Source organism: Brugia malayi (genome assembly GCF_000002995.4).
Source record: "Brugia malayi strain FR3 genome assembly, contig: Bm_v4_ChrX_scaffold_001, whole genome shotgun sequence".
Lineage (NCBI taxonomy): Eukaryota > Metazoa > Nematoda > Chromadorea > Rhabditida > Onchocercidae > Brugia > Brugia malayi.
Window position 1 is genome coordinate 17,734,108 of NW_025062479.1, and position 12,811 is coordinate 17,746,918.

Genomic DNA, 12,811 nt, shown 5'->3' on the forward strand with positions numbered 1-12,811 from the left:
CATTCATTTACTCTGTATTGAGTTCATTCCTGAAACTGCCAATCGTATGGTTGCAATTATTGGCAGACTCCTAAAATTATGCAAAGAATGCATCATTCATCTCATATTTATTTCTCTTTGGTTCTCATCTCTGTGATAGCTACGTTCATCCGTATGTGTAATAAGTTTTCCTTCATATTGGATGGAATTCATCCTGGAGTTACAAGAGCATAAAGGAAAAAGAATCAAGTTTATTTTATCTCCTGAGATGTATTATGAATTTCGGAAATGAGTGCTATGATAGAATTGTTTTCATAATCTGGTAATTGCTCTCAAATGCCTAACCAATAATGCTTAGTGTTTTCTCGTTTGTCTTTCAGTTGTTGAGAACAGTTACAGTGGTCATCATGTCTCTTATCTCCTATCTTATTCAGTTGAAATGTTGAACAGGAACAAGGCCCTAAGAAATGCAGTAATCATTATAACTACCCCTAGTATACTTTCCTTCCCAATTTTTCAACAACACTTTACTTGATCATTGTAGCAGATACTTATTGATAAAAGTGATTTCATGGTCATAGCAGATTCAACAAGAGGTATGAATAGGAAGAAATACAAATGGGTCTGGGAATAATGTTACACTGGTTTTCCAAAAATTGAAGAAAGTGTAACGTAGCATAGTGAATTTTTATAAATTGGATGCAAGAGAAGCAATTGAATTTTTCGTTGAATTATTATCACAGATTATTATTTCCTTAACGAAACTAAGCCTCTCTTCTTGGTAACAACAAAACCCTCTTGAAAATATGCATTAATGAATTGAAGTATTCATGACGTCATGTGTGTATAGATGTGATAATGTGTTGACAACAACTTTACGGTAAAGCTTTCAGCAACAATAAATTGATTTTTCTATATGTAACTTGTTGTTGAGGAGCCAAAGTCTGACTTTGCACTATTGCTGGAAAAAATTCAACTTTCATCAATTTTTCAAGAGTTTTTTTAATTTTAATCTCAATTCAAGCAGACAGGAGAGGCGATGCCTAATGCAGTGAGCAAGGAAAAACTGCGCTGATGACAAATCGGATCATTTTGTCTGAAAGGTTTTGCCATATGCAATTTATTCCCTACCAGTTTGCTATATGTCCCCGGATGGTCGGTTTTTAATGTTCCTGAATCACTCACTTTCCCTGGCAATGATTAGTCATTTCACCATAACTAAATGACTGTATTAGCAATTAGAAGAATTTAAAAGAATATTATAGAAGCGAAGAAAATGCATGATATCTTGAGGTTATTCACACAGAAATGATTTACGAGATCTCAAAATGACTGGAGTAGATTCACTTTGATACCTTCAGTTATATACGTTTATTTTTCAGACTACTATTCTCTAAATTGTCCACTCTCCTCTAAGTTATTTAATGCTTAATAATTAAATCATTGCTGTTAATGTTGAAATTTTATTCTGTATATGAAATATTTTCAATCATTATTGTTGACTGCAGAATATTCCTTCCTATCTTATAACTGAATAATTCTGTGAAAATAAAAGCTTTGTTAGCTATGTCTCAACTGATTTCAGCTGCACGGCTTTTAAATGGCGTGAGATTTCATGTTTGCTGTAGAAAAAGTACAGAATCACAACCCACTAGTTGACCCATTCAGTTCATGTCGCGATAATACGCTTTGTATTATTGCTTTACTTGCCCTGCTACGATTGTTGTAATCGTGATCCATTGCATTTTTGGGCTATTCCTTTGGCAGTATTTTTGTTTCAATGCACTAATCGGCGATTGCTTCAATTTTTCGCACTTCTGCATTTGCTATGCCCACTTTAAAGAAGATACATAGCAAGGCTACATGTTACATGCAGCAGCTATCAAAAATATAGCTTAAAAGAGGATATAACTAAAGTAAATGCAGTCCTTATAAATCATTTTCATATGACTTCTCGGTCAGAAATTTTGTTGAGGCATCCTGAAATCTTTCATTTTCAATTCTCATCATACTTCAAATGTGTTCAGAAATATAGAATCTGCAAGCTGCTCTAGCTAGCTTGCTTCTCTTTCTCATGCTACATCATATTTCATTTGCTAGTGTATCTGAAGACCTGTTTTGAAAAAAAGTTGCTTGATATTAAGTTTATTACTATATACATAGTTAAAAGTGATCAATGAAGGTGTGAGATGCTGGCAATGGTCGATCCGTCAGTGCTAACAACGGAAGCACTGGCACGAGCAGCAGTGATACTTTCTGTTGGTTTACTGTTAATGTTCTCGGCAGTTATTTCCATAACTATAACTCTATGCAACGATACACTACGTGATGTTATCGGTTATTATATGGTTTGTTAATATTACAACTATTATCTCTTGAAGCCTTAAAATCACACAGTGTCCGAATAGTTTGATTTTATGTATGTACAGCAGGCTTTTCCCTCTTTCTCTTTACGATATGTATTCATTCTTAAAATTCTTACCTGTCATTGAGTGTATTTCAAAATCCATCTAGTGAGTTCAAAGAACAAGAAAGGGTTCATATGGAGTCAAATTTATAAAATGGAAACTTTTTATTAACTTTGCATTTTAATTTCCATAAACTGCTAGAATTTAAACAGTTTTGCAGGTTTCTTTGTCTGCTGCAGATTTACTATGTTCAGTGGCAATAATACCCGCTAGCATGTACAGTGCTTTAGCACCAGATTGGCAATTTATGGGTGATAATTCATTGGTTTGTAAATGCTCAGTATATTTAGAAATAGTTCTGTTTGCTAATACTGCCTATACCCTCGCATGGATTGGCATAGACCGATATGCTGCTTTAATGAAACCTCAAAGGTGGATTAATTGTTTCTATCTTTTAAATTTGCAGTTAGTACTGTCCAATTCACCTCTGAAAATAGCGCTGAAATTCGAAGAATTCTTTATTGGAAAGTTGATTTTTTTAGAAAAACTCTGGTATCTTCATCACTAGAACTTCCGTTTGCTTATTTTCTTTAACAAACTAAGCTTATAGACCTGTTTGTAACCTATATTTCGCAGAATCAACGAGTAATAAGTGTAGGTACCTTTGTAAGCATCATTGCTTATACATAAAGGCGACACTCTTCCTAAACATTCACTTAGATTTCAATATACTCAAAGCCTGAGCACTGTAAATAACCTGGTGATTTGGAAGTAAACCTATATGTTTACTCTCTTACCGTTAAATTGTCTTATCTTTCATTCTGTACAGGTATGAGGCGGAGCAAACCATAACGAGGTGTAAATGTTGGATTGCGTTCACGTGGAGTAGCACCGTACTCTTCTCGTTGCCTATTGTTGTTGCTCGCATGAAGGTATCACTTTTATTTTTATTTTTTGCAATGCCACGACTATGTTTCATGCATTTTGTAAGTCTATATTGAACTACATGTAACCAAAAATGATTTTTAACAGTCAGGATAGATGTCAACCACCATTTGATAACGACATGTTATATTTAATGTATTTTTATTTTATTGTAATATATATTCTAGGGTTATGTAAAATTAGATTGGATTAAAGTGAGAAGACAGTAAGTGCGTAAGTGAAAAACAGATCAAAATTTTAAATTAAATAGTGAAAATTGTTCTCCGAACACATGCTTCATAGTTGGAATTTCACACTTAATCCTTCTAGGTCTCTTATTATCACGCAGCCGAATTGTGCCTGCTTGACTGGTCAGCAACAACAGCTTACAGTATAACATTAGCCTTACTTATCCTAGTACCTTCTACATGCAGTATATTATTCACTTATTGTTCAATTTTCTGGGCTATGCGAAATTCACATATGGTTAGTTTCTTGTTTCATTTAACATTTTTACATTTTTTGGGAATAGCGTGCTCTTGTTGAGACATGCAGTTAGCATTTGTCCATGGATGGATAACTACCAGTCATGTTATCTTATGATTCAAATATTTGAAAATAATAAAATATGGTCGTCTGCTGGTAGCCTAAAATCTAAAGTAGCTTTTTTCTATTTCTTCCGGGGATTTCTGCTAAGAAAACCGATGTATTCTCTAGTGTAAAATGGCCGCATAAACACTTCCAGATATCGGCGTTTACAAATTTAGATTTTTTCTTCTCCCTGATGCAATGAATACTGTAGTTTGAAAAGTATTTAATCTTCTAGAATTCAAAAATTGTGCCGTTTTTATTGTTCATTGCTTTTTTTTTTTTTTTTTTTTAAATAGTAAGCAAACATTATATGAAGTGCATTCAAAAGAATACTGCATTACACTGGCGAAAAACATCCACATCCAAAATCCGAATTTCTAAAAAATATGTTGTAATATTATAATGTTATAAAATTTGGAAGAAAAACTTTCTGATTATTGGCAGTTATATATATATATATATATTTATGAATATACGTACCATTAATACATAATGCATAATTGTAGGAAGGATAATAATCCGAAAAATATTTTTGTTAAGATGGACTCTTGTTTCATAATTTACAATTTTCCTGTGAGAATTGATAAAATTTGTTGTTGGTAGATATTTAGAAAGATGCTCGAACATTCAGAGATGACCACCCTAACAAAAAATGCATTATTTTTTTTTCCAGTATCCTTTATTAGCATAATTAAGGTACCGAAATATGAATTTTCACGCCTGTCACCACATTACAATGATATATTTAAATTAAGTTTTTCCTGGAATTCTCGTTGAAGAATTTTAGTTGTAGTGGAGATGTCATGTGAATATCATCGGTTACAGATATTTTTCAGTGAAAAATACTTAGTGAAATTCTGCAAGCTATTATTGTCTCTTATTTCTTTTTCTTATGAATTCATGTTGAAAATATAATGGTAATTGCAGCTTGAAGACAATCAACGTTTGTTACTGGAAACGGATCACAATTTTGCTCTTTCCTTTTTCGTGCTCGTTGCTTTCATTCTCTCTTGGTTACCCGTCATCGTGGTTCGTTTCGTCCCGCGATCGTTGCTTAGTCCAGCAGATCTATCAACGGTGGATTTCGTTTTTGTATGGCTTGCGATTGGTGGACCCTCCTCAAAATTGCTCATTTCATTGTTCATAAATCAGGAATTTCGTTCGGCACTTGGTCAATGTATCTGTTCTCTATGTCCTTGTTGCTGTTTAGCATCACCAGCTGTTCGTCAAAGGCGCCGACTGGAATATAGGAGCCTTTCTGGCCGACGAACCCATTCTAGCTAATATTTTAATTAAAGTTAACTCAAAATCTTTCAGATTTTAAAGTTCATGTGAATTATATTATTGTTATATGGCACCTTAACGTCTCTACCCTTTTGTCTAATCACTTGTTTCCTGTATGAAAGATCTAAGCAATTCCAGATATATCGCTGCTGAATTCTCAAAACAAGAAGGAAGAATATCGGCTGCAAATTTCACCTTTTACCTTGTTCCAATATATCACTGTTGTTGTCGAAATCCTGCTCATTCTAATTGGTCTTTCCAGACCGAAGTTCTTTCGTATTACTTTTCTGATTAAAAGGTAATGAAGACTAGAACATTTTCTGGACATTGATAGATAACACTTACTTTTTCTCTCCGTTTTTGCTTTGGAGGGATTGTGGGAAATTTAAATGTCAGCATCCATGGAAAACTCCTACTTTCTATCTCGAAACAGCTTTTCAAAGAATTGTATTTTTTAATTTATAATATTTAAGTTGCTATAAAATTGGTCACCATAATTAAATGTTAACCATTGAATGGTTTACTAACATATGTGCAATGGAAATCATTAATTTCTGTTAATTACCTGTCTTTAGTACAAACAGAAAGCAGAAAGACTTGAACAGTAGGATGTAATACTTAGGACAATTCATTATCCAATTCAATTCAGAAATTCAATACCTCCATTCCCATCTAGGTGAATGCTTGTGCGTAATCTATTTATTTATCCACTTCGCTTATTTTTTTGCATTGGTTGGTATATTCCTCATCGAAATTCACTTTCTATCTCGATAATTCTTTATTATTTTTAAACTAAGATTTTTATGGTTTTTGTAAAGATGCTCCGTATAGGCTTGAGAAGGTACTTTTGTTAAAGCGGTTACTCCTTAGCAAATTTCATCTGGCTTAAATATATTCATTAAAAAAAAAATAATAACGTGATTAAACCACTAACATTTATGGTACTATTTTAGAATATCCTGGAACGTTTCTGCTCTCTTTAAGATTTTGCAGTTTTTTTGATTTTCTGTTAAAGAAATGTGATTAGGAATTATAGTTACTATTTCATTGTCACAATTTGTCATGTATTCTATTCGATCGAAGATAAGAAACTTTATTGTTATGGATTTAAAGATGATGTGTGATTCTCGTTGTGTCGAAAAACTCGTTAATTCTACCTAGAATCATATTTACAAATTTGTGTGTTCGGAATAATTTCCCAGACGAGACTGCTTCTGCTTTCAAAAATAAACTATTTAGAGCGTGATTCATTCGAGGTACTGGTTATTCTGAAAATATTTGCTTTCATGACTTCGAATTCAGCTTTCACTGTTCGGAACTAGTTGCACTTGAAAACATTCTCAAAATGAATATATAGAGTATCAAATAAATCAGAGCAATGTTTTAAAGTTGTTATTGTACCGCACATTCAGTCTAGATTTCATGAGGACCGATGTTTCGTAGAGGAAACCAATCTTTGCCATTCCAAGTTTAGAAATCATCAATACGGGATGTTGCGCACTACTATTAGCAACAAATTTTCTTCTAAAACTGGTATGCCGGAATCGGGAAAAATACTGAACCATCATGGGTACTGTATAGCTTGCCCTTGCAGGTACTTCTGGTCTTTCGCTTGAGGCCTTAATTTTTCATTAAGTGTCGACAATTTTTAACGAAGTTTAGCGTGGTAATGTCGCGTGGTCAGTCCAGTTTTTATTTTTTTCTTTTTTGACTTTCAGGGTTGATTCGGGATTCACTTGAAGGTGACGTTTTAGCTTGTGTTTGTTGTGGACTTTTCTGACTGGATTGTTCTATATAGTGCTTTTCAGGATACGGTGACTTAATCTGTATTATGTTGGAAACGCTTGTTGAAGGAGAGCCTAAAATGTCTGGTGGTGACAATTTGCTTGAAGCAAAAGGAGAATTGAAACAGCAATCAAAACCAGATTTAGTGCTATTAGTGGTTTAGCTTTACTTATTTATTTTATCTTAAATTTCTTGGAATCAGATGTTTTTCATTTGCGTGGAAAACATTCCCTATTATTCTCTAATCAACTTCATTTTGGCGAGGTGAGCTGCTAATGTACCTGACGTAGTAAACTTCCGGCTTTACGAATTCTCACTTTTTTTTTTCTTTCCACTAGGATTAAGGGATTATGCACCAAACATGAGTTTTTTGATCCAATTTTACAGCTAATCTTTAGAAACCCAGTCCTTGCAATGACAGTGAGCATCCCCTGGAATTCACCTACGTGTTTTCGTATTTTGTACGTCCACAAGGGAAATTTGATCCAGAAGATTATGCTTTATATGTGCAACCAGTGGCTTCGTTTAATTCCGTGGAGCAGTTCTGGAATACATATTGTTTCTTGAAACGTCCAGCTGGTTGGTTATTTAACCTTAGCAAAGTTTTGGCTTACATCTCCGAAAATTTCGATTTTATTAATCTTCTAAGATTTTATACGTTTTTTTAGATATTAAAATTTTTTTTTTTTGTGAATCATCTGTAGCATATCTGTTAGGCGGTTATCACAAGAAGGAATGAAGACTCTGAAATTTATTTTGAATGGAATTTCGAAATTAATAATTTATCTGATCTTACTTGCACCAAATGCAGATTTCAGATATCAATGAGAAAGTAGATTTCCATATGTTCAAAGAGGGTATCAAACCTGTTTGGGAAGATGACGCAAATCGGAAAGTATTATTTTGGCATTTTTTGACACATTTTAATACTGTTTCATGTTATTAGTGACTGAAGATTACGAATTTTCAATTTATTAGTAGTTTTCTGCACAAAAGAGGAAGTTTCATTATTTATTTAGGGTGGTAAATGGATTCTGCGTTTGAAAAAGGGTTTTTCATCAAGAATATGGGAAAATTTGATATTAGCAATGATTGGCGAGCAGTTCCTTGTAGGTGAGGAAATTTGTGGTGCAGTATGCTCCATTCGTAATCAAGTTAGTTTTGTATGCAACTTTAAGAAAAATTTATTTTATCCACTTATACTCTTCATGAGTACAAATATTAACTCCTTTAGCAATTTTTCTTGCATAATGATTTTCTTTACAAAAAAATCGCCTTCATTTTATATATCCTGACTTCTAGAAATTCAAAAGCGATCAGTTTTTGATGTTATGACTGTTGACTACTTATGTTATTGAATTGCTTTTTGGATATAATGTTTTACGTTTGTATTGAAAATTTTTTAGTTCCGAATTTGTTGATAAAAGTTTGATGAAAGTGTTAACTACTATTTAGATTTGTAATTTCTAACTTAATTGTCTCTAATTTTATTTATAGGAAGACATTGTATCTTTATGGAATCGCACAGCAGATAATTTGGCAACAACAAACCGTATTCGTGACACTTTGCGACGGGTTTTAAATCTACCTCCAAATGCGATTTTGGAGTACAAGCGTCATGATGATTGCTTAAAGCATGTTTTTGTTTTTGTGTGGTTGCGTCCTTGCTCAAAGCTAGATAGGACTGCAACTAATTATTTAAAAGCAGGCATGCTTCTGTAAGGTTGCTAAGCAGTTGAGAGTGATCAAAATGTGCCGAAGGTTTTTTTAGGAAAGAATTATTAAAGCTTCTTAGAATGCAATTTTTTTTAAAATTTATTATTTATGGACATTTATGTAATTAACTTTCTTATGAGAGAGACATTGAATGAACGTTTTGGTTCCACATTTATAAATTTATATTTAAATTTCACGTTTCACTAATTGTCAAACCCACTCATGTTGATTTTTGATCTGCCATTGGATTAAAAGAAATATTCCAGGGACCAAAGCAGTTATCGCCATACAAATGTGGATTTGCCGAGAAGATAAAATGAACTGTTGTTTTTTTGTATATAATGAATAGACATTTCTTGTGCGTACTTTCACTGGAATAAAAATTTTTCATAATATTTTCCTAGTAAATTTGTACTGAAATCCTGCACTCGTCCAAAATACTTTTCAGATTGGTTTCTCACTTCTCAATTAATTGCTATTTCAAAAGTGATGGAAATAAGTTATGGTTTAGGTAACCCATAGTTGAGCTTTGGGAGAAAGAATTAGTAAATGGTAATATACGTTCGGTGAATTATTCTGTGTAGTATTCAGACATCCGGTTGATTTTTTACTTTTATTTTTTTCATTCTTTTCCCTATTATGAGCAACGCAAAAGTATTTAAGAAGTTTAAAATTCCAATCCTTTGTTGAATTGTGAAAGGATGAACATCATATGCTTTATGCATTTCCAATGGGCTGTCTGCTAACTCTGTTTCGAAATGTTTAAATTTTTAGTTATTTCTCTGTTATTTATTTGTCGATTGTTTCATTGTTTCATGGCTTACTATTTCTCTCAAAAAAAAAAAAACTGTTGTGGGGGGATGATAAAGATAGTTAAGGAGTTTCGCATCTAATATACAGCGCATTATGTTTTTAAAAGATGTGTGTACCAGCCTTTACTGTGTGGTATCATTGCTCTTTTAGTGTTGAGATTGAATTTTTAAACACACTTTTTCCTGTCGTGTTTGTTCCTGCACAAGAAAATGCATTAATTAAGACCGATCCATAACTTATTCCAACAATGGTATTATTCATGGTATTGGTTTTATGCATTTTTCTGCAAATACTGAAGTTTACTACGTTGAGGCAAAATGTAATTCTATATTTTTATAAGTACTAATGGATTAGTGAGATAAAGTTTCAGAATTGCATTTACACTGATGGAGATTATCTTCTAGTTCAAAACACAGTTGGGTGATTTTTGGCTTCTTTTGTTCCGTATTTTTATTTTCAATTTCTTGAAATTCCAGTTCTTTTCGGGTTGAGTCCTAAGCTTTCTAAAAATGACTGCTGTTAATTTTAAGTAAATATGGTCTCTGTTGTGGGTCTAATTTCATAAATTTTCGACTTTTTAGTGGTTCAGAAAATTTATGAGATTTAAAAAAAAAAGTTTTGGCAGTTTGAAGGAGAGAAAACTGCTAAATGGTTTGAATATTATTTGTGCTATGCAACTGCAGAATCTTATTATTATTGTTCAACAGAAAACTGCTAAGCAAACATTAGGGACAGTGGTATCGCTATTTTCCAGAAACTTTTGAGGTTCTGTTTGCTTTTCTGTATGAATTTCTATTATCTTGTCATGAAATTCAGGTCATTTGAGATCAAGAAATTGCAGTTGAATGAGAAATCTGAACTTTATCTCATAATCTTCGTTCTAGTTTTAGTTAAGTCTTCTTTAGTTTATAAATAGATTTTTAATAGTAATTCAGATAGCACACAAGAGTTTACCACTAGGAAAGTTATTGGACGGCAATACAATGGTTGAATCGCTGTATTTCTTACATTTTAAAGGTATAAAATCACACAGCGTAAGATTTGGATGATTTGATACCAGTTGTGGAAGATAATTTTTACCTCGAATTAATTACTGCTAAGTGAATCCAATATGTTCATGAAATCTGAGAAGGCCTCGATCTAAATCGTGTTTTTGCTATTGGTATTTCAGCATCGAAACACCAATCACGTGAGGATGCACTTCTCTTCACTTCATTTCTGTACATTTCTTGATTTTGTTCCTTCAAATTTACCGAAAAAATTTCAAGACTACGTTATTTTTGATAATATTCGAGTTCACAATGTTTGAATTTTATTGAAGAGCATTTTCTCACCCATTAAACTTATTTATGTGCCTACTTGATTTTTACAATTGATTATGACCCGCATTGTTGTTCCATAGAAATGAAATCAGTTTTTATATGATTTTTTACCATTTCAGAAGACTCAAAAACATATGTGAAACATCAGCTTAAAACTGACTCATCTTTAGGTGGAGTTACAGCAAAGATATTAGCAAAGATTAATTAAAAGTGTAAACCAATAGTTAAAGAGGGCTTTTTGTAATCAGTTTCAGTTGTATAGCACTAGATTTGTAACCTAGATTTTCTTACATTTCATTAATTATTTTGTTACTTTATCACTTGTTTGTTCTCTTTGGTTAACCATGCAGAATCAAAGATCTTTAGTTTTTTGTGGTTAACTATTTTGAATAAATTACCGAAAACTTCCGTTGACAGTAAGACTGAAATTTTATTATGAACTCGACTGAAGTTTTAAAACCCTTTCAAAGCAAAATTTCAGTTACATCGAATTACGTTGCGAGTAAACCAAGATTCGGTCTGTAATCTTCCGTGCAAATCTTGATAGCATCGAACTTTTTTGTAGTGTTATTTAGACTGAAACTAGGCAAAGTTTTCTATTTTATAAATTGGCAATCTTTTTGCTTCACTTTTCCGCATGTCAGCAACATTATGACTTTACGACCTTATGCTGTAGAAATTTAAAATTTTGATCCTTGAAAAGTTACGAATAATAAAACTTCAGGAAGTTTGAATTTTGAAGCAATTCTGATGAAAAATTCTTTGCTAGGCGAACTGAACGAATAAAATAGATGGGAATGTTAAACTGTTCATTACTCGTCATGCTGTTTGTTTGAATTGTTTGGATTTTACACCATGTAGTTGGTATTTCATTTCTTTTTTTTTTTTTTGTTTTTTTGTTTTTTGCTTCTTTATGAGTTTGAAACTAGAACCATAATGCAAAAGTAATTTCAAAATATTAGTTTCTTCTTTAAAAAGAAGAATGTTGCATTATATCTCTTCTGTTAAAGTTTCTTAAAGTTTATGTTTAGTGATAATGTTAGATTAGTTTGTTAAGTGCATTTGGTGAGATAGCCAAACAAGAGTTTTATGTGTCGAAGTAGATATCAGGAATAAGTTTTCAGAATACTATTTCTGTATTTTGTCAGAGTGGTGTAGCTTATTTTGTTGAAAATAACCGATTTGAATCGTTAATTTTTGCCTCTATAATTGGTGAGTCTTTCCTACAAGAACTTGCAACTTCATAGAAGTAGCGTGTTTTATCCCAGTGCTGTAATAAATTATTTTAAAATGTAAATGTTGCATTTTCTTTCTTTTTGGTTCAATTGGAATGGTTTTTTCTCAACTGAATTCATGACTGAATTTTGCAATGTTACTTCTCGGCATCATGCAGTGGTTCTCTTTTCCGACGTTATCAGTCTGGTTGGTGATAATGGTAATATCTTAATAAAAATATATTTAGAAACTTAGGAAACTTATATCGATATGTTGTTCTTGTCTGATAATTACACTCGGTTATTACCCGCAACACTTTCGCTATCTGTTAGGAAATTTTTGAAAGAAAAAATCTCCTATTAGCTCCAGATCCGTTTTTATTTTTCAGGTGTGAAATCACAGTCCTTTTTCTTGTTACCCTAATTTTAGTTATTAGTTGTACAGGTTTGATTCTATTTGATTCTACAGGTTGGATTTGATTCTTCTCACGAGAAGTTTATGATCCTTCAGGAACATTACCTCTTTCGCGCAATCAATTATAAGTATATCTAAATTTAGCACAACTACGGTGAATACCAATTTTTAAAGAAAAGACTTTAGTGTAGCATTCAGTGAAGCTTTATGATGTATTTTCAAATATGTGGTCATGTTCACGCATTATTATTTTATTACGTCCTTTTGATCTCATTCCTAATTTGTGAAACTCGGATGATGGCTTTCCATTTTTATCGGAGTTTGAGTTTTTTCACTCAAAGTTTGATGAGCAACGATCGA

The 12,811-nt window shown here is 32.4% G+C and overlaps 3 protein-coding genes across 4 annotated transcripts; 2 read left to right on the forward strand and 1 right to left on the reverse strand.

The window, feature by feature from the left end:
- Positions 1-2,177: 2,177 nt before the first annotated feature.
- Bm4591 (Uncharacterized protein) lies at positions 2,178-5,186 on the forward strand (the record flags this gene model as incomplete). Its single annotated transcript, XM_001897991.2, has 5 exons — positions 2,178-2,327; positions 2,608-2,819; positions 3,217-3,319; positions 3,642-3,797; positions 4,830-5,186. The coding sequence occupies 5 exons, from the start codon at positions 2,178-2,180 to the stop codon at positions 5,184-5,186; spliced, it is 978 nt and encodes a 325-aa protein (XP_001898026.2).
- Bm12683 (Uncharacterized protein) lies at positions 4,865-5,035 on the reverse strand (the record flags this gene model as incomplete). The annotated part of the gene is made up of 1 exon (XM_043075227.1): positions 4,865-5,035. One exon carries the CDS (start codon positions 5,033-5,035, stop codon positions 4,865-4,867), a length of 171 nt encoding a protein of 56 aa, XP_042931161.1.
- A 1,669-nt stretch (positions 5,187-6,855) lies between the features above and the next one.
- Bma-ife-4 (Uncharacterized protein) lies at positions 6,856-9,002 on the forward strand (the record flags this gene model as incomplete). 2 transcript variants are annotated; one of them, XM_043075228.1, is made up of 7 exons in its annotated part: positions 6,856-6,865; positions 6,995-7,128; positions 7,370-7,550; positions 7,790-7,866; positions 7,991-8,125; positions 8,469-8,605; positions 8,954-9,002. In XM_043075228.1, 7 exons carry the CDS (start codon positions 6,856-6,858, stop codon positions 9,000-9,002), a joined length of 723 nt encoding a protein of 240 aa, XP_042931162.1. The 2 variants fall into 2 exon arrangements, with proteins under 2 accessions (XP_042931162.1, XP_042931163.1); XM_043075229.1 differs by lacking the exon at positions 6,856-6,865 and having other exon boundaries at positions 7,018-7,128.
- Between the last annotated feature and the right edge of the window lie 3,809 nt (positions 9,003-12,811).